The sequence below is a fragment of the Electrophorus electricus genome, chromosome 9 (assembly GCF_013358815.1).
Source record: "Electrophorus electricus isolate fEleEle1 chromosome 9, fEleEle1.pri, whole genome shotgun sequence".
Taxonomy (NCBI): Eukaryota; Metazoa; Chordata; class Actinopteri; order Gymnotiformes; family Gymnotidae; genus Electrophorus; species Electrophorus electricus.
Window position 1 is genome coordinate 21,258,047 of NC_049543.1, and position 22,337 is coordinate 21,280,383.

General features: G+C 45.4%; 1 protein-coding gene across 5 annotated transcripts in view; it reads left to right on the forward strand.

Moving 5' to 3' along the window:
- LOC113585882 (glucosidase 2 subunit beta-like) overlaps nucleotides 1–22,337 on the forward strand; it is a 91,461-nt gene that overhangs the window by 58,695 nt on the left and 10,429 nt on the right. For 2 of the 5 annotated variants that reach the window (XM_035530072.1, XM_035530073.1), the window contains 4 exons: nucleotides 5,467–5,536; nucleotides 7,535–7,624; nucleotides 15,204–15,275; nucleotides 20,295–20,405. In XM_035530072.1, coding sequence (XP_035385965.1) covers nucleotides 5,467–5,536; nucleotides 7,535–7,624; nucleotides 15,204–15,275; nucleotides 20,295–20,405 — 343 coding nt within the window. The remainder of the gene's footprint in view (nucleotides 1–5,466; nucleotides 5,537–7,534; nucleotides 7,625–15,203; nucleotides 15,276–20,294; nucleotides 20,406–22,337) is intronic. The other 3 variants (XM_035530074.1, XM_035530076.1, XM_035530075.1) reach the window with 2 other exon arrangements.

Below are 22,337 nucleotides of genomic sequence, written 5' to 3' on the forward strand. Positions count from 1 at the left end.
CAAATGAGGGGATGCTTTGCACCAGGGTCTCAGGACGGGCAGGCATATAACTGAAACCATAAATACAGTCAGTACAACCCAGATCCCAAACCCAATAAACCCACACAATCCAAATTAAATATATACCCATCAATTATCACCTGAAAAATATGCAATCTCATAAAGGCATTTAATATTTAGTCTAATTATGTTAATGCAAACTTAAGTTGTTACTTAAAATCCACTTTTTAGCTTCACATTTTCAGGTTTTCAGGTTAGTGTGCAGTATATTTTATAGTGTATCCATATGTTCAGAGCCTACATGGCACCCTGCACGAATGTTCACCCTGCATGGGAGTTTCTAACATTAGCCACATTATATTTTAATGTGTTACTCATTTTTTAATGTTTCTTGAAACTTAAGAGTTGAACCCCCAAATATTTGAGCTATTTTTAAACCATTTAACAACAAAATCTCAAGTGTAATCTTTTTGTGAAAGAGTGACATACATGGGGGGCTGTTGCAAGGTTAAACCTGAATCAAAGCCATAAGCTCCAGTACCAGCACACACCTGAATCTCCAAACCAGTTCCCTGTATAATCATTAATATATGAATATGACTATCAATAAACAGTCGTCTTAACATGAAACCCAGTAGTGCCAGCGTTGAAAGATATGTTATCTAGTTTTGTATATCCATAGAAAGTGTCTTTTGAGCTAACCTGGATGATTAACAATTAACAATTAATTTTAAAAGCATTATGCAGGTCAAAGAAGATTTATCCAACCAAAAAAAAAAAGCAGATTTGTCTTGAGAACTTTAGTAAAATAACAGCGTGCTATTTCAGTCTGATGATTTTATTCTAAATCCAAACTGCATGGGGTACTATAGACCTTCAGTTGTTCAGCAAATATCTCTCATTTCTAAATGAGAAATGGCAGGGATAATACTAATTGGACACTAATTGCTTACTTCCTGGGTCCTAATATATGAACAGAAGTTACCGTTTTAACATTCACAGTGCCAGGAAATATGGTCTTCTGAAATTACTCATTTATTATGTGAGTGGTTGTTAAATGATTTGTATGTTTATTTAAGGAAGACAATATTAATTCTGAGAATATAATTTAGAATTTGATAATGGTATCATTTGCATTTAGTAAATTTGCATCATTGCATTATGAAGTAATTGATAATGGGATCATTTGCATTTACTTCAAATTCAGTGCAGTTCTATCATTTAAGGTTTGTAAAAAATGCATTTGTTGAAACTTCTGACTCTGTGACAGAGTTAATAAAAATAATCATTAAAACTGCACCAAATAAACTGTTATAGTAGGGTAGTCACATGCAGTCATGTAGACGCCAGTCCTAATTATAAAGACATTACAAGAATATCGTTAGATGAAGTATTGGGTATTTTGCAGGAAGTCAGACACTAATTTGTGCAGTGCTATGGGCTTTGTTAGGCCTTAGGTTCTTTAACCCCCCCAGAAAAAGCATGCAGTATGGGTTTAAATCATCAAAAGTTCTTATTAATTCTTAGACATCTTATTCAACCATGCCATCGTGCCTCCAAATTCAGGGCACTAGGACCTGGGAGAGTGTCTGCTGCTGTACAGCAGCCCCGAAACCTGAACGATAATTTGAGTCTGAAAGATTTAATGTATGGGCAATATGTGACACTATTACTGATCGCTCTGTGCCGCTGTGCTACAATTTCAACTGGTTTATGTCACGCCATATGTGAGACAGAGGATCGCTGTGTCGGGAGAATGTTGCTGAAACTATAACCTTGACATAAACTTAAAGGAAATGCGTAATCTGAATCTCTGTTGCAATTGAAATTAAATTGACAGAGGAACCCTGAGGACTGATTAACAAATGCTAATGCAACATTACTCAGAAAGCAAACTATGAACCACTTCTGCATTAAACAATGTGACATTTCAAGCAGGTGTTTATGGATGGCCCCTGGAGAGCTGCAGCCCCCGTTCACAAATCTCTATTGACGCCTGTGCTGTTGACTGTTGCTCTGCTCTGCCTTGCAGTTTGTGACGCACTATGTATGAAAAAGAGCATGTTTCCGAAGACTGTCATTTCAACATAAAAGTAAAGAAAATGCATAATCGAGTGTCTCTTACAATTGTCTGAAAACCCTGATGATCTATGAACAAATGCTAATGTAACGTTATTTAAAGAGCAAACTAAAAATGACATTTGCATCACACAATGCTGCATTTAGGGCACGTGTTAATGAATGGTTCTTTTTCATTTTTGCAATTCTTCTGGGGGTGGGCAGTTCCCCTGTGCGGCATTTCTCCTGGGGGGCTTAGCATTTCTAGTGGCACATTGGCTGAACCTCTCCAAGATTTAAGATGGACCAGAACCAGGTGTAAATACACTACTGTGACAATGTCCATGGTTCTGAAATATAAGATGAGGCGGTGCTGAAACAAGCTCGTGCTGTGGCGCTGTCCAGTGTGCTGAAGTAAGTCAACTTTGATCTGTAATATACTGTTCATAGTTCTTATATACTGTGAACTACCTCTGCTGACATTTCCTCTGTTTTTAAACCTGGTTCATGTTCCTGAATATGCCAGTTGTGAAATTAATCTGATCATGAAAAAGGTGGAAGCCTACTTTTAGTAGTTCTTTTAATTGGATAATACTGTCACATAAACAGACACACACATGCATCACGACTGACCATTCAGTGGTTGGGTTTGCAATAGTCTGTATTCGCTCGAAAAAAAAAAAAAAAAAAAAAGGCATGAACACATGCAAAACATAAGCTAGCACACAGAAGAATATTTCTGAGGAATGTTGCCGCTGTGGAGTTGGAGCCTAAGTCCAGCACCAGGCTTTGGGGCTTATTTTGGCATTCTCTCCACACAGCAGTGGGCCAGCTCAGAACATGAGCGCTGGGCTTCACAGCTTCCCACCGGGAGCCTCTCTGGGCCTTTGGTCTTAATTACGCGCCGAGTTCCGACAAAACCAGTAGGGCGCGGCACTGCTATGCGTAGTGTCAGACAGCCTGTGACCCTTTCACCTTTGGCGTCTGTGAGTACATATTAATGTTGAGGGTATGTGTGGTATGCTTAAATGTGTGAGTGGCAGGACTTTGATCCACTTAGTATGTGGTGTGTTTGTATATGTTGGTCTCGTGTGTGTGTGTGTGTGTGTGTGTGTGTGTGTGTGTGTGTTTGTATATGTTGGTCTCGTGTGTGTGTGTGTGTGTGTGTGTGTGTGTGTGTGTGTGTGTGTGTGTGTGTGTGTGTGTGTGTGTTTGGCAGGCTTACAGGACTTCTCCCCCCACAGCACTGAAACGTTAGTCCTTCCTGCAGACTTTAGCACTCATGCACTTTGGCTCCTCCGGGGAGTTGTCACCACTCCCCTCTCTCTTTTATTCCTCTCGCCTTTATGAACACTCCTCTCACCTTTATGAACACTCCTCTCACCTTTATGAACACTCCTCTCACCTTTATGAACACTCCTCTCACCTTTATGAACACTCCTCTCACCTTTATAGACAATCCTCTCACCTTTATGAACACTCCTCTCACCTTTATAGACAATCCTCTCACCTTTATGAACACTCCTCTCACCTTTATGAACACTCCTCTCACCTTTATAGACACTCCTCGCACCTTTATGAACACTCCTCTCACCTTTATAGACACTCCTCGCACCTTTATGAACACTCCTCTCACCTTTATAGACACTCCTCGCACCTTTATGAACACTCCTCTCACCTTTATGAACACTCCTCTCACCTTTATAGACACTCCTCGCACCTTTATGAACACCCCTCTCACCTTTATGAACACTCCTCTCACCTTTATAGATACTCCTCTCACCTTTATAGATACTCCTCTCACCTTTATGAACACTCCTCTCACCTTTATAGATACTCCTCTCACCTTTATGAACACTCCCTTTAGGAACACTCCTCTTGCCTTTATGAACACCCCTCTCACCTTTATGAACACTCCACTCACCTTTATGAACACTCCTCTCACCTTTATGAACACTCCACTCACCTTTATGAACACTCCTCTCACCTTTATGAACACTCCACTCACCTTTATAAACACTCCTCTCACCTTTATGAACACTTTTGTCACCTTTATGAACACTCCTCTCACCTTTATAAACACTCCTCTCACCTTTATGAACACTTTTGTCACCTTTATGAACACTCCTCTCACCTTTATAAACACTCCACTCACCATTATAAACACTCCTCACCTTTCTGAACACCTTTTATTAAACTGTCCATTTTTTACATTTTCATTTCCATTGCTTTCGTCTCACAGTAATGTTCTCCAAAGTGTTTTCAAAGACCTCCTATAAAAGAGCGCCCTTGACCCCTTCCTCCATCACCTTATCCGAGGATGGAGACGAGCCACCCCGATTCGATTGTGGCCAGTCGGATCTGCGCACCTGCGGAGCAGCGAGATACCACGGACTCGCCGGCACTTCCCAAACACCACCAGGACGGCGGCCGTCTTCCCATCACGCTCCTGCTTAGGAACCATTACCGGCTGTGGATAAAGGGGAGGGGGGGGTGACTCACAGCAGAACAGAGACGCTCTGAATAGGAAGTCTAGAGTGGTATTGTTTGGCTTGAGGGAAGAGCCGGTAGGCGGATGGCCGAGTTTGAACAGGGATAACAGCTCGGAGACTGGCTGCTAAAGCACAGGCGAGGTGTGAGCCACGGAGACCAAGCGCACCGACGACACTTTTTGCCACCTGAATTAGTTCCGTTCCACGTAGGCGACTAACGTCGAACTAACAAAGCACTCGGAGACGACGCGTTACTGCTTTGTCCTGTGACACAAGGAGAAGAAAGAAAACAAGGTTTTATATCGTTTAATGAGTTTATTTCGTTTGCGTACTTTGAAGTGTTCGTTGTGTGCTGTTATTCATTCTACATAGAGGGTTTGGGTTTATGTTGATTGGTTTTTTTAGCTGTTGTTGTTTGTAAACAGGTGGGAGGTTCTCTGTTGTTGTTTTTTTTGGTAAACGTGTAATTAGGACATCACATTCTCTCTTTCTCTCTTTTTGTCCCTCTCTCCCACTCATTCTCTCTCTCTCTCTCTCTCTCTCTCTCTCTCTCTCTCATGCTCTTGCTTGCACTTTCTCCTCTCTTTTCTGTTCTTCACTTTCTCTCTCACCCTCTCCCACTCTCCCTCTCTCTCCCTCCCTCCCTCCCTCGCTCCCCCTGCCTCTCTCTCTCTTTCTTTTTCTCTCTCTCTCTCTCTCTCTCTCTCTCATTCCACCTTGCAGCCCTAGCAGATGTTGTGTTTTATGATCTGCGTCTCGGGAGACAGAAGGATGAGACTGATACAGAGTGACGAATATTAAACACTCTAAATGTTTACTGAGCACACGCCTGACACAGATCTATACAAGTGTGACCTTTTACTTCAACTTAGTCACTCGGCTCTTTCCCCGTGTTTCTCTCTCTCTTGCTTTTTAGCTGTAGAAAGTGCTGGTGAAGAACTCCAGAAGGTTGAAGAGGCGTACAACACAGTTCAATCCGAGATCAGGTAGGCCTGTTATGTACACACACAGACACACACACACACACACACACACAGTTTGACAGTGTCCAGTGTCTTAAAAAGGCATGACACAGTTCATCTCCTTGCTATAGAGGATACAGTAGTTTGGGCGTCTGCTTTTTACTAATATAATTTTGGGATGGAAGCCAACCAACAAAACCAAAGCTAAAACGTTACAAATGTAATCGGCTGCACTCGATCGATGCAAGAAACAGCGTTTGCTAATGACACTGGCTATGGAAGATGTGTCCTAACAAAACCATACCACACATCCCAACCATACCACCATGCACTTTCTGGCCACAGAGAAGCTCCTTCACCACAGCAGTATCTCCAGCTCCCTCCCTGGAGGATTTGTTTCGGTGCCTGCCGTCCAGGTCTACTGTAATTCTATGGAGGTTCAGCTGCATACAAGAAATCCTTATTATACAATATATATGGTCGTGCGTACTAATAAAGATAATGGAGTGCATTTGTCATTTTCTCTCTGTTTTTTTCCTCTCTCTCTCTTTCTCTCGCTCTCTCTTTTCCATCTCTTTCTTCCTCTCTCCATCTGCCTTCACCTTTTGCATTCTAACTACTTTGCATGCTATCGCACATAACCAGGCTTAAAATGGCTTCTCTCTCTCTCTCTCTCTCTCTTACTCACACACACACACACACACACACACACACACACACACACACACACTCACACTCACACTTAAGTGGATATACAGTAATGACTTGGTGGAGTCAGACACACGGGCTGCATTTTAATGAACCAGTATACATGCTAACTTCGGTGCTCAGGCCTTCATGCAGCCTCCCACTCTCAGCTCCGCCCCCCAGCAGCCGCCCACCCTCAGGCCCCGCCCCCCAACAGCCTCCCACCCTCAAGCCCCGCCCCCAGCAGCCTCCCACCCTCAAGCCCCGCCCCCCAACAGTAGTCTTCTGCTGAGAATGCAGCCACAAGATGAGCCATATGAACGTGCGCAAGCACACACACAACACAATCCATGGGGAAACATTTAATTTCTGTTGCTTGTCTAGCATCATTATAACTCAAGGATAATTAAAGAAACTGTGCATACTGTTCATGCATGCTGTGACTGTGTGAGAAATTGTTGACTGTAACAGTGTAACAGACAAGCTGTAACCTGCAAGCACACAGACTCCTCATTACTGCACGTCTGCTCCGATATTGCACTTCTTTGAAGGTCTGTGTGTGTGTGTGTATGTGTGTGTGCTCACTTCCTCACATGTGCATGCGTGGCAGGGTACAAATATTCCAAGGAACTCCTTACTTTACTGTGTAACATGCATGTGTGTGTGTGTGTGTATTAATTTCTCATGCCTCTGAAAGGACTGTACATGTGTAAATACTTTGAGCATGACGCAAGCCACCGACCTGATTATAATTACTACGATTACTGTGATTCATAGTGTGAATCTATGATTACTATTATTATTTATAATAAGAATAATAGCACTACCAGATGTACTAGCAATATTATTCATAATAATATTCATAATGTACTTAAAGTAACAGCATCAGTACTATTTTAGTTGTAGTAGCTCCAGTACAAGCTTTAGTATTCACAGGCAGTAGCAATAGTAGAAGAAGCACTAGCATGAATCCAGATATTAGCCATCGGGTTTTAGTCATACTGCTATAAATATAGTATTATCAGTGATTAGTATTAGTAGCGGGGGTGTCCCATTCCCATGTTACTCCCGTCTCCCTCCCATAATTCTCTCTGATCCCGTGTGTGCCAGTACAGAGCAGCAGGCTCACATGTCCCTGCCATGCCAAACCAACGATTCTGGTCACCCGCATTTGTTTCTGTTCACATATTTTGCATCGTTCGACTCCAGAAGTGCTTGTGGCCTCAGGATAGTTAGTGAACGGAACCAGAGTTATTTCTGGTTGTTTGTTGTTGTTGTTGTTAGCCTTGTTTGTTGTTAATATTAATATTCCTCCATGGATTGTGTTTGTGGCAGGGAGCTGACAGAGAAACTGGCCATCGACTACGGTCCAGAGCGAGAGTTTATGTTCCTGCTGAGTCACTGTCTGCAGCTGGCAGTATACGAGTGAGTACTTCCTGTATGGGTGACTACTTCTGCTATAAGTACTTCCTGTATGAGTGACTACTTCTGCTATAAGTACTTCCTGTATGGGTGACTACTTCTGCTATAAGTACTTCCTGTATGGGTGACTACTTCTGCTATAAGTACTTCCTGTATGGGTGACTACTTCTGCTATAAGTACTTCCTGTATGAGTGACTACTTCTGCTATAAGTACTTCCTGTATGAGTCTTGTATAAGTACTTCGTGTATGTGACTACCACTTGTATGAGTGAGTACTACTTTATTAGTATAAGTATTCTTGTATTAGTACTTCCTGTATGAGTGACTACTTTTTTTCATTGGTGAGTTTCTGTCCTCTTTGGTGTATTGGTGCATTGGTGTATGATTGAGCACACTGTGTGTCCCTGACCTAAGGAACCGTTGCTCACACACACAAACACACACACACACACACACTCCTGCTCAGATGTAACATCTAAACCCCTCAGTATAAGTTCCTTTCTGTTTTTGTTGAAAGTTAAAACTTGGGTGAGCAGCAAAAAAAAAAGAAATCTCTCCAGTGCTGCACTTCGTTCCAAATCCAATCAGACCAACTGAACTGCGGTGGCGATCCAGGTAGTCGCGGAGTGAGCTCAGCTGCTACTGTCTCCCTCTCAGCCAGTTAACGCTTCTCCATCCTTAACTGCCGTTACACGGTGCCCGCTGGGCGGACCTCCCTGGCGCTAAGGCCGCAGGGGCCATTAAAGGTCACAGCCTCCACCCAGAGAGCACCGAGCCACGAGCCACGAGCGGCTGCCCCGCCCCGCCTCGGGAAACGTCGGGGGCATTCCGCAGGTGAGAAAATGGGAAAGAAAGGCGCATGCGCGCACGCGGTTGGAGGAAAAGCCGGCAGGGGTCTCTGAGGGGTCCCTGCTCTAAGCGACCGTTTCGTTCTCTGAAGGAGTGCCCGAAGCAGGAGACATCAGAGCCATCGCAGCTACAGAGAGCGAGAGCAGGAGACGGGGGTTAGGGAGAGCGGCAGCGTCGCCGAGAGACGGCCAAAGTTTACGCTTCTGTCTGCTAACTAAACTTTCAACAAGTTTCTGGCTGAGGAGCCAGCAGCGTGACAGACGGCATTAAGCGCACGTCAGAAAAGCCTGTCTTGGTCCTGAAACCACGTCACTCATCTGACATACATTACTGTTATCGGGGGTTGGGTGAAACTTAGGCTTGTGTATCAAAAGACGTTTGGGTCCGTTTTTAACAATGATTTCATGTTTGAAAGTGAAGCTATTTATTTATTATTTTATATTATATAATAAATATAATGTTTAATATTATTATGATCATTAGTGAAGCTATTTATTTATTATTCTTTGTTTATTCTGCTTTTATTTTGCTGTTTTGAAGTGATTCAAGCGTAACTGTGGCTGTTAAAGTTGTAACTGTGTTTCAGACTGCAGTGCCGTGCTCCGATAAATAAAAAACCTTTTACTGATATTAATCAGAGAGCAGCTCTGTAAATACTGCGTTGGGAGTCAGTTTTACGGTTTTTAAGTTAAACACAAAGGAAAACAAGATGAACTGTGTGTGTTTCTACATGCATCTTAGAACATAAGGCCAAGGCGTCGTTTGTCTGCTCGGTGCGTTGGCTTCGTTTTGTGGATGGTGACGCGTTATTAACCAGACCCGCCGGGTGCGGCTGCAGCTAGCAGCGTCTGAGACCTGCCGCCAGACCTCCGCGAACAGTCGGGGGAGTTACGGCTGCTGCACGCCCGCTCACACACACACACACACACACACACACACACACACACACACACACACACAAAAATATCACACCCGTTATTCATCTGTCCCGGGCGCCACGACAGCTGAAGGTAAATAGTTAAATAGCCGAATTAATAAAGCCAGTAAACAATTTGTGTCTTCCAGGCGGGAATAACGGCTCTGTGTGCATACTCGCTACTCTCCTTGCCTCTCTCCCCCCCCGCCATCCTCTCTAGGGTGCTGCCCCTTTGGTGATGCTGAGGGCATCCCCCACCCCCAGCTTCACGAGGTCTGGGTAGATAGCGAGCCTACACATTGGTCAGTGGCTACAGAAGCTCCTCCCACGTGATGAGACGTAGTGCTAATGTGCCAACAAGCTACGGGGAGAAAACAGGCGGTCGGAGTGGATCAGAGGGTTCACACCTAATCGTAAAGACTTTGTTTAATAGGTCGGAAAGGGAGTGAAGGTAAAGAGTGAATTCGTTTAGGATTATAATGAGGACGTGTACACTAATGTCACAGATAGTTACCGCAGAGAAGGGTAGGTCTGGTCGCAACGTGTTTAACACACGCGAAGAATTTGTTAATATCGGGAGAAGGGAGAAATTGTCAGATTAGGTCAGCACGTGCGTGCATGTTCCTGTGTGTGTGTGTGTGGTCGTACAGTGATGTAGTGCGCACACACACACACACACACAGTCCCACTGGCTGGCTTTTCAGATGATGATGGATGTGGCAGGAGGACATTTGCGGGATTAATGCCTGTAATTCAGCCTTCAGTTTAATGAGTCACTCAAGCAGTTCATTACTTCCAAAGGTCAATGTTTGGGTCTTTGTCAAAATCAGAATAATTAAGGATGTCTGCTTTTCTAAAGTGGCTTTCAGCCGTCTTGGTAACGTGTGGAAACTTTGTCTTCTTCTCTGAGAGAGGGTGATTTGCTTTGTGTACTGATGCTTAAACATTATACTACACTTTGCGAAACAAATCTGTTTTTTTTTTTGTTTGTTTGTTTTCTTGTGAGTTTTGTGTTGTTTTGGTTTCTGCCTACAGATGGATGTGTAGATGGATATGTAGATCTCAGAGACTTTTACCTCGGTCTGCTCTTTCAGAGGTTTTAGAGGTTTTTTTGTCTTACATATAAACCAAGGGTCTCCTCCCCTCCCCTCTCCTCCCCTCCCCTCTCCTGGGTCTCATTCTCAGGGCAGCTCCATCCTTTGCCCCATAATTCCTCTCTAATCTGGTCTGGTTTCGCCGTGGCACACTGGGGATGCTTCTCTCCTCTCTGATTGGACAGGGATGACGGTCAGCGCGAGGGTAGCCAATCGCACGTGCTCCTAGGCGTGTTCGGCTGACCAGTGAAGTTCGTGCTAGCAGTTGGGAAAGACGTGGTGACTGGCTTCAGAGGAGGCAGGAAGCACGTGCTAGCCCCGCCCCCTCCACGCCGCTTACCTGCCCGTTGTGCTCCGTTCATGCCTCGAGTGTCTCTCGGACCTCATTCTCTGTTCATCAGCTCTGTTTTCTCTCTCTCTCTCCCACACACACACACACACACACTCTCACGTTCTCCCTCTCTCTCTCTCTCTCTCTCTCTCTCTCTTTCTTTTTTTCCCTTCTCTCTTTTCTTATTCTTTGTCATTTCTGTTCTTTTATTCCCTGAAGGGAGAAGAGGAAATGGAGGCTCTTGTTCATTTGACCTTTTTGAAAATCTCCAACTCTGAGCAGAGAGAAAACAACACACACACATACGCATACACATACACATAGACACACACACACACACACACAGACAGACACACATACATTGACATGCATGCACACACATACATAAATATGCACAAACATACACACACACAAATATATACACACGTGCATGCACACACAAACATATGCACACACACACACACACACACAGACAGACACACACACATTGACATGCATGCACACACATACATAAATATGCACACACATACACACAAATATATACACACGTGCATGCACACACAAACATATGCACACACACACACACACACACACCCATCCCCACCGTATCCCTCACGTTGCCTCACAGACAGGCAGATCCACATACTCAGACATAAGCCATATACCTTCCACCCAACAGACTCACACACACACACACACACTCTCTCCATTAACCCTCATACACAGTAACAAACAGACACACACCTTTCTTCTTCACATGTCCACCTGAAGCTGTTTACGCAGGTTCTGTTGCTTCTATTGTTGTTAAACAGCTCGTGGGCCCATTTGTGCTTTGTCATCTCTCAAGGTTGAGCGGGTGATGAGCAAACACTGCGAACGTGCACGTACATACACACTATGATACACAACACGATGAAAGGGTCAGACGCAGAGACCGGCTTTCCTCGGTACAGGTCACAACAGATGATTCTGGTCACAAGTCACACACACTCACACACGCTCTACTCACAAACACAAACACACAACACTTGCTGATGGGTTGCCATCTGTTCTTGGGTTCACGGGAGTCTGTGTCTTTGTTGAACCGCCATGCTTGTAATGAATGAAGTGACAATGTGAAGCCTTCATTAGTTTTTGGTGAACGCCGTACTGGCACTTTAAACCGGGGTTTACGGATGCAGCTCTGTGTCCTTGGCGGGAAGAGTTCAGGGTGGTTGGTGAGCGAGCGCCTTATCCGCAACATCACTCAGCCGTCATCCATTTTAGACACATGGCATGAGAAATTGGGCCTCGTGCAGAATGATGTAACAGAGTAACAGAGCAGCGTAACAGCTGAACGACGCAACTCTGAAGTACATTTCTTGAAAAATGTGTTTATTAATCTTGAAAGTTGCTAAGGTCAGGTGTGTATCTGCCATTGTTTAGGTGACGTGTTGTTCAGGGTGGGTCTGTGTGTGTCGGTGTTTAGGTGAGATGTTGTGTCTATGTATGTATCTGCCATTGTTTAGATAAGGTCAGGTGTGTATGTGCTGGTTTATAGGTCAGGTGTGTGTGTGCTGGTGTTGGGTGAAGTGTTGTTTTTGGTCAGGTGTGTGTGTGCTGGTGTTGGGTGAAGTGTTATTTAGCTCAGGATTTGCATTTGCTGGTGTTTAGGTGAGGTGTTGTTTAGGGCAGGTGTGTGTGTGTGTGTGTGCGTGTGTGTGTGCGTGTGCGTGTGCGCGTGTGAATGCGTGCGGACTCGGCTGGCCCCTCTGCAGGGTCAAGGGGATTTGAGGAGATTAGGAGCATCTTGTTTGTTTGCTTACCACATGCTCTTAAGTAAAAGGCTGAAAGCTCCCAGCATTCTGCTGACTTAAAATATCAAAAAGGTCTGTCTGTGTGATTGCGAGGCTGGCTGTGCTGTGTGTGTCTTTGCCTTTAAGACAATATGCGTTAAACGTCAAGGTCTACTGGCCTAAGGGGAGTTTCTCTCTGTGTGTGTGTGTGTGTGTGTGTGTGTGTGTGTGTGTGTAAGAAAGAGATGGAAAGAGGGCTGTGAAGAAGTACTCCTATTAATCCTCTTTCCATCTCCCCTTGGCCTTCTCTCTCTCTCTCTCTCGCTCTCTCTCTCGCTCTCTCACACACACACACACACACACACACACACACACAACATACAAATGCACACATTTGCTCTCTGTCACTCTCTCTTTCTTGGCCTTCATCTTGCTTTCCGTCCCTCCAACTGTGATTGATCCTCTCTTTTCTTCCTCCTTTGCACTCATCCATTATTTCTCTCGCTCGCTCGCTCGCTCCCCCCCTCCCTCCCTCCCTCCCTCCCCCTCTTTCCTTCATCCTATAACCCTGATCCTCGTTCTCTGTCTTTATGCCTGACATACCCTCCTTTGTGGTTCCAAGAGCTCGATATTTGGTTTAAATGTCACCGGAGGAGTCACTCCCGCTTCCCCGCGGCCGCTGTGTCGCAGAACTGCTGCCCCCTCCTTATTTTTACCCTCCATGCTAATAAACTAATGGAGAGGATGGCATCTATGGGGTAGAAGTTAGATGGAGTCTCCCAGTGATAACCACAACCTGCTCTTTTTACTGTGATTGCCAGCACTTTACTTGTATCTGGTAGTGTGATCTGTTGGCCTGTCTGCTGAGCAGTTGGAATGTGGAACAGTGGGGGGAGGTGCTCTGAGCAGAGGGGGAGGTGCTCTGAGCAGAGGGGGAGGTGCTCTGAGCAGAGGGGGAGGTGCTCTGAACAGAAGGGGAGGTGCTCTGAACAGAAGGGGAGGTGCTCTGAGCAGAGGGGGTGGTGCTCTGAACAGTGGGGGAGGGACTCTGAGCAGAGGGGGAGGTGCTCTGAACAGTCGGGGAGGGACTCTGAACAGAAGGGGAGGTGCTCTGAACAGTGGGGGAGGGACTCTGAGCAGAGGGGGAGGTGCTCTGAACAGTCAGGGAGGGACTCTGAACAGAAGGGGAGGTGCTCTGAACAGTGGGGGAGGGACTCTGAGCAGAGGGGGAGGTGCTCTGAACAGTCAGGGAGGGACTCTGAACAGAAGGGGAGGTGCTCTGAACAGTGGGGGAGGGACTCTGAGCAGAAGGGGACTGGCCGGAAGAACATTGTATTTTACTGAATGTGGTTCGGCCTGATTGAGAGATTTGGCAATATTTATTGCTCTGTGCTGTATGTGGATGTGTAGGGGGTAGAGCCCCAGTTCTGCTCTGTGTATGTTAGTGCAGGCACTCCTAGTAGGTTTTTTTCCTAAACTTCAATTGAGTTTACCCCAGTTTTTAAAATTCAGATCTAAAATCGGCCCGTGTCCATACAGCTTATGGAAAGCTCTTCTGGCTGTTACACTAAGGGGCTTCACTGCAGAGCTGAACATTCCTGATGAGCTCTATTCTGTGCCCAGGTACACAGAGCTCCTGTTAAACCAGGATTCTTGGTTTGCTCAGACATTCCAGTAGGGCCCACCCCTGGCAGTGCGGCTATAGGAGCGATAGGCACATGGTCATCAGAAGACAGCAAGCACCTGATGTCAGCATCATGTAAAGTTGGGCCCAGGATGTCAGACTAGTCCAGTGCTGTTGCTCTTCATGTGTGTACATGTTAGAATAGTGTAGGACTTACGCTACATCCTTGTCTCACTCCACACCACTGCTGGAGGAACTCTGATCTGTATTCACCAATTCTTACTGCACATTTTCCACACAGCGCCTTCCTTCCATCTCTCTCTCTCTCTCTCTCTCTCTCTCTCTCTCTCTCTCTCTCTCTCTCTCTCTCTCGGTCTCAAGTCAAGTTGAGATGGCTTTACGAGCATGAACATTATAGTAAAATATTTCCAGACCACTGGAAATTGCAACAGTTGGAAAAAAAAAAAAAAAAATGGCCTAGCGTTTTTAGAACGTGTACTAATAGTGGAATTATTAAAAATAACGGAAATAAATAAATATAACGATGATAATTACACATCAGTAACAATATTAATGGCCGCTAACCGGCTATTAAGGCTTTAACAGGATGGTAAAACAAGATAATATGTTTTAGCAAAGGAGATGTGTGAGGAGGGTGGTGTAATTACTTGGGTAAAGGAATAGCAGAATCAATGGGGAGGTTGTAGCAGGCGGGTGGTGTAATTACTTGGGTAAAGGAATAGCAGAAGTAGGCGTGGAGAGGATGCCACGGACAAACGTTGCTGCGTCTTTTTCAGCAGGGGTGGATGTCATGTGGGACCATATCATTAGATTTGGTATTTTTATGGCCATTTAAATGTTATTGTGTGTATTTTAAATGCTCACAGCCTCACCAGTCATACAGTTCATATATCAAATAAAATTGCATATATCATAAAAAAGTGCAAATCCTTCTCCTTCTCCTTCTCTCTCTCTCTCTGTCCCTTTATCAGGTATGTGTATACTCTCTGCCCCTTCAGTCAGGTCATCCAGAAGAACAGTGTGGGGTCAGAGGTCATGCTGGGGTAAGTCATAATCCCTCACTGTTCCCGATCCTCTGCCGCCTCTCGCTGGCTCCGGCCAGATGCGCCAGTGCGTTCGCGCCTGATTGAGCAGCGAATTATCTGGGCTAGATTTGACCTACGCTGATCAACACATTTCGTCTACATGCATCATCCAAACAGACAGTGACACATAAGGAATCATTCGATGTGGCTCCTGGATAAGTGATGGATGTATGGCTGTTTCTGTTTGGAGCAAACAGGTTAAAGATGTGTGATGTTTCCTCTGCTGGTCTTCTGCTAGCAACACATAAAGCTTAATGCCTCCTAGGGTCTGGCCAATACATCGTTTGGCAGATAAAATCGAGGATGAGGTTTCATGGATCATCGTCGTCAGAAGCAATCCTGACGATAAATCGGCGTTAATATCCATGTGACTATTACAGAAGAAGGTAATGAGGTTCTCAGCCAGTATCATCTTCTGGAATGAACCACATCAAATCAGCTGGTGTGTCAGTGATCTAATGCCCTTCTGGGGACATTACGGCAGTTACGGCAACTCCAGAAGCCCAAAAAAGTCAAGGAAAGCGTGTGTGACTGTGGGTGAGAACCAGGGACTTGGTCTACCTGAGCCCTCTGTACCTAGTGCTTAAGACCACGCTGACACAATGTAGGTGTTAGATTAGGATTGGCAGTAAACTCTGCAGGGTTGATGCTCTCCACTGCGGTCAGCCAGGTAGTAGACCTCCACTGAGGTAGGCCAGGTACTAGACTTCCACTGAGGTAGGCCAGGTACTGGACCTTCAATGAAGTAGGCCAGGTAGTGGATCTCCACTGAGGTAGCACCGGTAGTAGACCTCCACTGAGGTAGCACAGGTAATGGACCTCCACTGAGGTAGGTCAGGTACTATACCTCCACTGAGGTAGGCCAGGCAGTGGACCTCCACTGAGGTAGGCCAGGTAGTGGACTTTCACTGAGGTAGGCCAGGTAGTGGACCTACAGTGAGGTAGGCCAGGTAGTGGACCTCCACTGCGGTAGCACAGGTAGTGGACCTTCACTGAGGTAGGCCAGGTAGTGGACCTTCATTGAAACTGGGGCCTTCACGGGTGTGTCCGGAGTGGACTTTACTTAACAGTTGGAAGGGTAGGGTTGGCTTAAACAGGAAGAGCCCTGCCTCCATCTGCAGTGAAGCCGAGAGCTTTGGTCCAAACGAGACTAACACTTTCTCCACACTCCCTCAAAGAGCATTGATCGTCTGAAGTGGGAAACATGTTATCTCTGCATCATGCAGCTTCTATAAGTGGAACGTATCTCTCCAGCCAGACCCACACACACACACACACACACACACACACACACACACAAACACACACACGTCTGTTCTACCGTCGTCCAGAATAGCTATGTGAGAGAGTGGGAGAAACACAATGTTGGTGTGAGCAGAACAGCTTCTACATAACGTACACTCGCTGCACCATATCGCAGTCATTTAACGTGAACCACACGCACACCCACACACACACACAGTGGATAGTCTGGTTTTAAGGTTGATGAGGTTAGACGGCTGAGGTCCATTTGAAAGTGTGAAAAACTTCTTAATCTCTCTTCTCGTTCTTCTGTAACCTTAACGACACTCTGTCCCCACACTGTCGACAGCTAATTATGGGATATCATTTCATGGTGCCGGTATTCAGTCTCATTACCCTATAGGTCCTGTGCGCGCACAGGGACATACAGTGGGTGAAATAAGCATTGCACACGTCACCAATTTTCTAAGTAAATGTATTTCTAAAGGTGCTATTGACATGAAATTCTCACCAGATATCAGTAACAACCCATCCAATCCACACATGCAAAGAAATCAAACCGTAGATGTCCATAAATTGAAATGACACAGGGAAAAAGTATTGAACACACGAAGAAAGAGAGGTGCAAAAAGCCATGGAAAGTCATGACACCAGCTGAAATCTATCAGTCATTAGAAAGCAGTCCTGCCACTTAATATCAGATGGTTTAACTGATGGCCTATAAAAATGTGTCTCATTACCAAGGTGCCACACAAGAAAAATCTCATGATGGGTAAAATCTGTGAGCTCTCTTAAGACCTTCGCAACCTTATTGTTGCAAAACATACTGCTGGCATTGGTTACAGAAGAATTTCTAAACTACTGAAGGTTCCAGTGAGCACTGGGCCATAATCTGGAAGTGGAAAGAACATAATTTCACCATAAACCGGCCACGACCAGGTGCTCCCTGCAAGATTTCAGACAGAGGAGTGAAAAGAATTATCAGAAGAGTTGTCCAAGAGCCAAGGACCACCTGTGGAGAAAGACCTGAAATCAGCAGGTACAATTGTTTCAAAGAAAACAAGAAGTAATGCACTCCAACTCCATGGCTTGTATGCACGCTCACCACGCAAGACTCCATTGCTGAGGAAAAAGCATGTTGAAGCGCATTTAAGGTTTGCTCAACAACATTTAGATAAGCCTGTGAAATACTGGGAGAATATAGTCTGGTCAGATGAGACCAAAATTGAACTCTTTGGATGCCATAATACACACCATGTTTGGAAGTCAAAAGGCACTGCATATCACCCCAAAAACACCATACCAACAGTGAAGTTTAGAGGTGGGAACATCATGGTGTGGGGCTATTTGTCAGCATACGGCACTGGCATGCTTCATATAACTGAAGGAAGGATGAATGGACAAATGTACAGAGACATTCTTGAAAAAATCTGCTGCCATCTACCAGGATGATGAAGATGAAACGAGGGTGGACATTTCAGCAAGACAATGATCCCAAACACACAGCCAAGGAAACTGTCAATTGGTTTCAGAGAAAGAAAATAAAGCTGCTAGAATGGCCCAGCCAATCACCTGACCTGAACCCAACCGAACATCTATGGAAGGAACTAAAGCTCAGAGTTCATAGAAGGAGTCCACAGAACTTTCAGGATTTGAAGAGTGTTTGTGTGGAAGAACGGGCCAAAGTCACACCTGAGCAATGCACGCGACTAGTTTCTCCATACAGGAAGTGTCTTGAAGCTGTCATCACCAACAAAGGCTTTTGTATGAAGTATTAAATACATTTCAGTAAGCGTGTTCAGTACGTTTCCCTGTTTTTTCCTTATTTCACCTGCTGTACACACACACACACACACACACACACACATTCGGTAATACCCAGCAATCTCTTACTTGCTCTCTCTCTCACACACAATTACGCGCACGCACGCACGTCTCACCTTTTCCTTTTCTCCCTCTCTTTGTTTCCGTTTCTCTCTCTGTGTCTCACTGTCGCCTCCTCTGTTTCTCAGACGCACAGCTGTGCTGATATTTACCGTAAACACAAACACGCAGTTTGGTGCAACCTCTGCCCCAGCTGTTCTGATGAGGCAGGCCGTGTGCGCTCTCTTCCTCCGCATGTGTCTGCCCTACTCTTGTCTGCACGGGCCTTGTGGGCCTCCCGGAACATTCAGAGAGGTCATGACCCACCGGACTAAGGGGCTAACACGTCCCGATGGGAACACTCTCTCGTGTCTCACTTTCTCTCTCATTTTGGTTTTCTGTTCCCCTCTCTTGATGGTCTAACGGGGATTTTGAGGGAGTTGCATTCAAAATGCATTTAAGAAAAAAACAAAACAAAACTTGACAGTAAATCAGTTTTGCGCTGTGGATTAGTATGAGTGTGATTGCTGGCTCTGGAGTGTGTGGGTATTTGTGTGCACATATCTGTGTGTGTGTGTGTGCGTTATAGGGAACATTAAAATGAATTATTGTCTCTCAGGTGGGAATAACGTTCATTTTTTTATCTAGACACCTCATTCATCATCCTGGACTGGGATGTGCTTGGCTACTGATATTAATCTGCAGTGAGTCAGACCTCTCTCCTCAGAGTTTGTGGGTGTTTTGGGGTGTCCGATTCTAAACACTCACATTTATCACAAACACGCACACACCACAACAATTCACAACATAATAATTAAGAGATTTTTTAAAGTGTATGCATAAATAAGGTACTCTTAAAAACAGTAAAACCTGGAAATGTGAATTCAAAGGAAAAACATTATTTTTGCACGATTGTGTTCTGATGTAGCACCATGGACAGCGATAACGTGTTTGAAAGCTCTTGAGAGTGAAGCAAAGAGAGATGTTTCAGACATCACATGTACATGAATAAGTAATGTCTACAATAATTGATGAGGGTTTGTTAAACTGTTGATGCCACTGTTATATTTCAAATGAAATGTGCCGTAGAATATTGTCAGACGTTTATTACAAAGAAATATATAAGCCATAGTCTGATCCCCCCATTAATTCTGTACTGTAATACTGAAAGAGATTAGTTTCTTTTATTGGCTGTGTGTGTTCAGAGAAATGCTGTTGAGGTGAGGGGGATTTTTTACTTTCCTGTGTGTGTGTGTGTGTGTGCTGTTGAGGTGTGGGTGGGTGGGTGAGAGATGGTTACTGTACTGTTTGTGTGTGCGTGTGTGTGTGAGAGATGATTACTGTACTGTTTGTGTGTGCGTGTGTGTGTGAGAGATGGTTACTGTACTGTTTTTTTGTGTGTGTGTGTGTACCACTGCATACAGCATTCCTTCATTTCTCCCCCATCCTGATCACATAACTGTAAATCATTTCTGCTTTACTGTTCTTACCTATTCCCTGTTGGGATGTGTGTGTGTGTGTGTGGTGGTTACTATATTAGTGGAGCTGTGTGTGTGTGTGTGTGTGTGAGAGGTGGTTACTATATTAGTGGAGCTGTGTGTGTGCGTGCGCGCGCACGCATGTGAGATAGTTGCTGCATCATTGCTGTTGTGTGTGTATGAGAGTGAAAGAGAGAAATATTAGTATATCAGTACTGTGGTGTGTAATAATGGTAATAGGGGAGAGAGGGCGAGAGAGACGATTGCCCTGTCGTATCGCTTCATTTTCTTAAAAGTAACAGAGTGGAAGATAGGAAGATGAACACCAGTCAACATTTGGAAGTTGCAAAAACAAATGAACAGATGTGTGGCAGTCTCCCCTCTCTGCCAGCAGATCTCTGGGGGGGATACACCACGTGACAGACCGCCGTGCGTGCTGCCACCGACAGTCCAGGATTCGGCAGGGCCGTGTGAGAGCCGCGCGGCATCTGCGTGAGCGCCAGCAGTAAGCACGTCATTTCTGCTCGCTCGCTTCCTGTTGTGGAGGGGCCGCTGTGTCCGGCGATGGCTTTCACGCATAGCCCTGTTAGCCTGTCGTCCTATGTCTCTCTTGGGCTGTTCCCCAGGCTATTTCTGTGAGCGCCTACCAGCAAAACACACAGAAACTTGGAATGCTTTTTTGGATTGCTTCCACTACCAGTGTCTTCTGAAATATTTATGCCTGCTGTTAGCGGACTTGGTTTAGGCTAGCCAGAGGAAATGTGTTCATGTTAGTGGGCGCATGCTAGCATTATAGGGCATATGTGAGCATCAGGGGACTTATTCTAGCATTAGGTGCAAACCTGCTAGCATTAATGGGAGCGTGATATGGGAACATGCTAGTGCACACGCAAATGTTGACAGGAGCGTGCTAGCGTTAGAGAACACATGCTAATGTTATAGAGAATATGCTAACCTTTGAGGACATATGCTAATCTTACATATAGTGTGCAAGTTGCTCCCTCCAGCCACAACAACTCCAGGCAATGACAATTGGGTTTGTTTGATTTTGCTTCTGGTCGCACAAGTCTGAGGTGATCTGGTGAGTGGTTGGTGAGGGCATATCCCCACAACAGAGGGATCGTGTGAAGTTAAGAGTAGATGTAAGTAGATGTAAGGTAGGACACTTGCACTCCACAAACCATAAACACACCCAAATTTACACAAGGCTCAGAAAAAAAAAATCATACGACTTTGACCCTTAAGGTCAGAGGTCATGGAGAGTGACCCTGAAGAGGCAGGCAAGTGACACACAAGCATCGGTCACAGCTAGTCAGAAAGGAGCTGAGGAAATTGTGTCTGTGTGATCGGTGCTTGTTTCCCTCCTTCACACACACACTATTACTCTTCAGCCAAATGCTCATGATAAAATCAGCCATCCAACACATGTCCAACTTTTACAGACATCCATTCGATCAGACGTGGCTTCTCAACCCGGAATGAATATTCCGGAGCAAAAACAACAGTGACTCTCCTCATTAGTACCGAATCCCTCAACAAACAAAAATTGGCTCTTCCTCGGACAAACTGTGGCGTATTGCAGAGCAGTGGAAATGACTGGAGTTTTGATGATACATACGCTTTTTCCTCAGGGACGAGAGACCGTGAGAGAGAGAGAGAGAGAGAGAGAAACAGACAAAGAGAGAATGAATGTGTGTGTGTGTGTGTGTGTGTGTGTGAGAGAGAGAGAGAGGGAGAGACCAAAAATGTTCATGGTCAAAGAGAAAGACAAACAGCCAAACCCTGCAGTCACTTAGATGGAGTTATTGTTATTGTGCTGCTCTGCTCTGCATATAGAAGAAGATAGCCCCCACGCCGCACACACACGCACGCACGCCTCAGCAAACCGCAGCATTTGGAGAGGGGAGCACTGTAGCCTAGCAACGTGCCAAACGCAACCACCAGAGGAGTCTGCTGCCACGACTGAACGATCCGGACGAAGAGCCGGCGCTGGAGGAACCAGGAGCGTTTTCCGCTGTGCGTCGGACGCAGGCGCCGCACTGTCAAAACCACCAATGGAAGAGAAACACGATTTACCTGCAGCGCATTCGCTTTGAACGAAGCTTTGGCTGACCTTTTCGCTGCGACATGATAGACTAAGGGAAATCACATGCTCCGACTCTGTGGACCCATAATGTGAAGAGTTTTATGCCATGTGACACAGCGAGTTCTGGGTATTCTTGTTTCTCACGTCAGAATGTCACTCGACATGACTGCGATGGCAGAGCGGTACAGAGCCACCAGAGGAACCCAGTGTGCCATAGAGAGTAACTGCCCCCAAGTCCCTGGGAGCCAGACGGCATCACAGAGAGTGAGAGACCAGGACAGTGGAAGTGACACTGAAGGACTCAGGCTGAAGGCTGGACACACTGCGACACTTATTCTGGTGTGCAGGAGT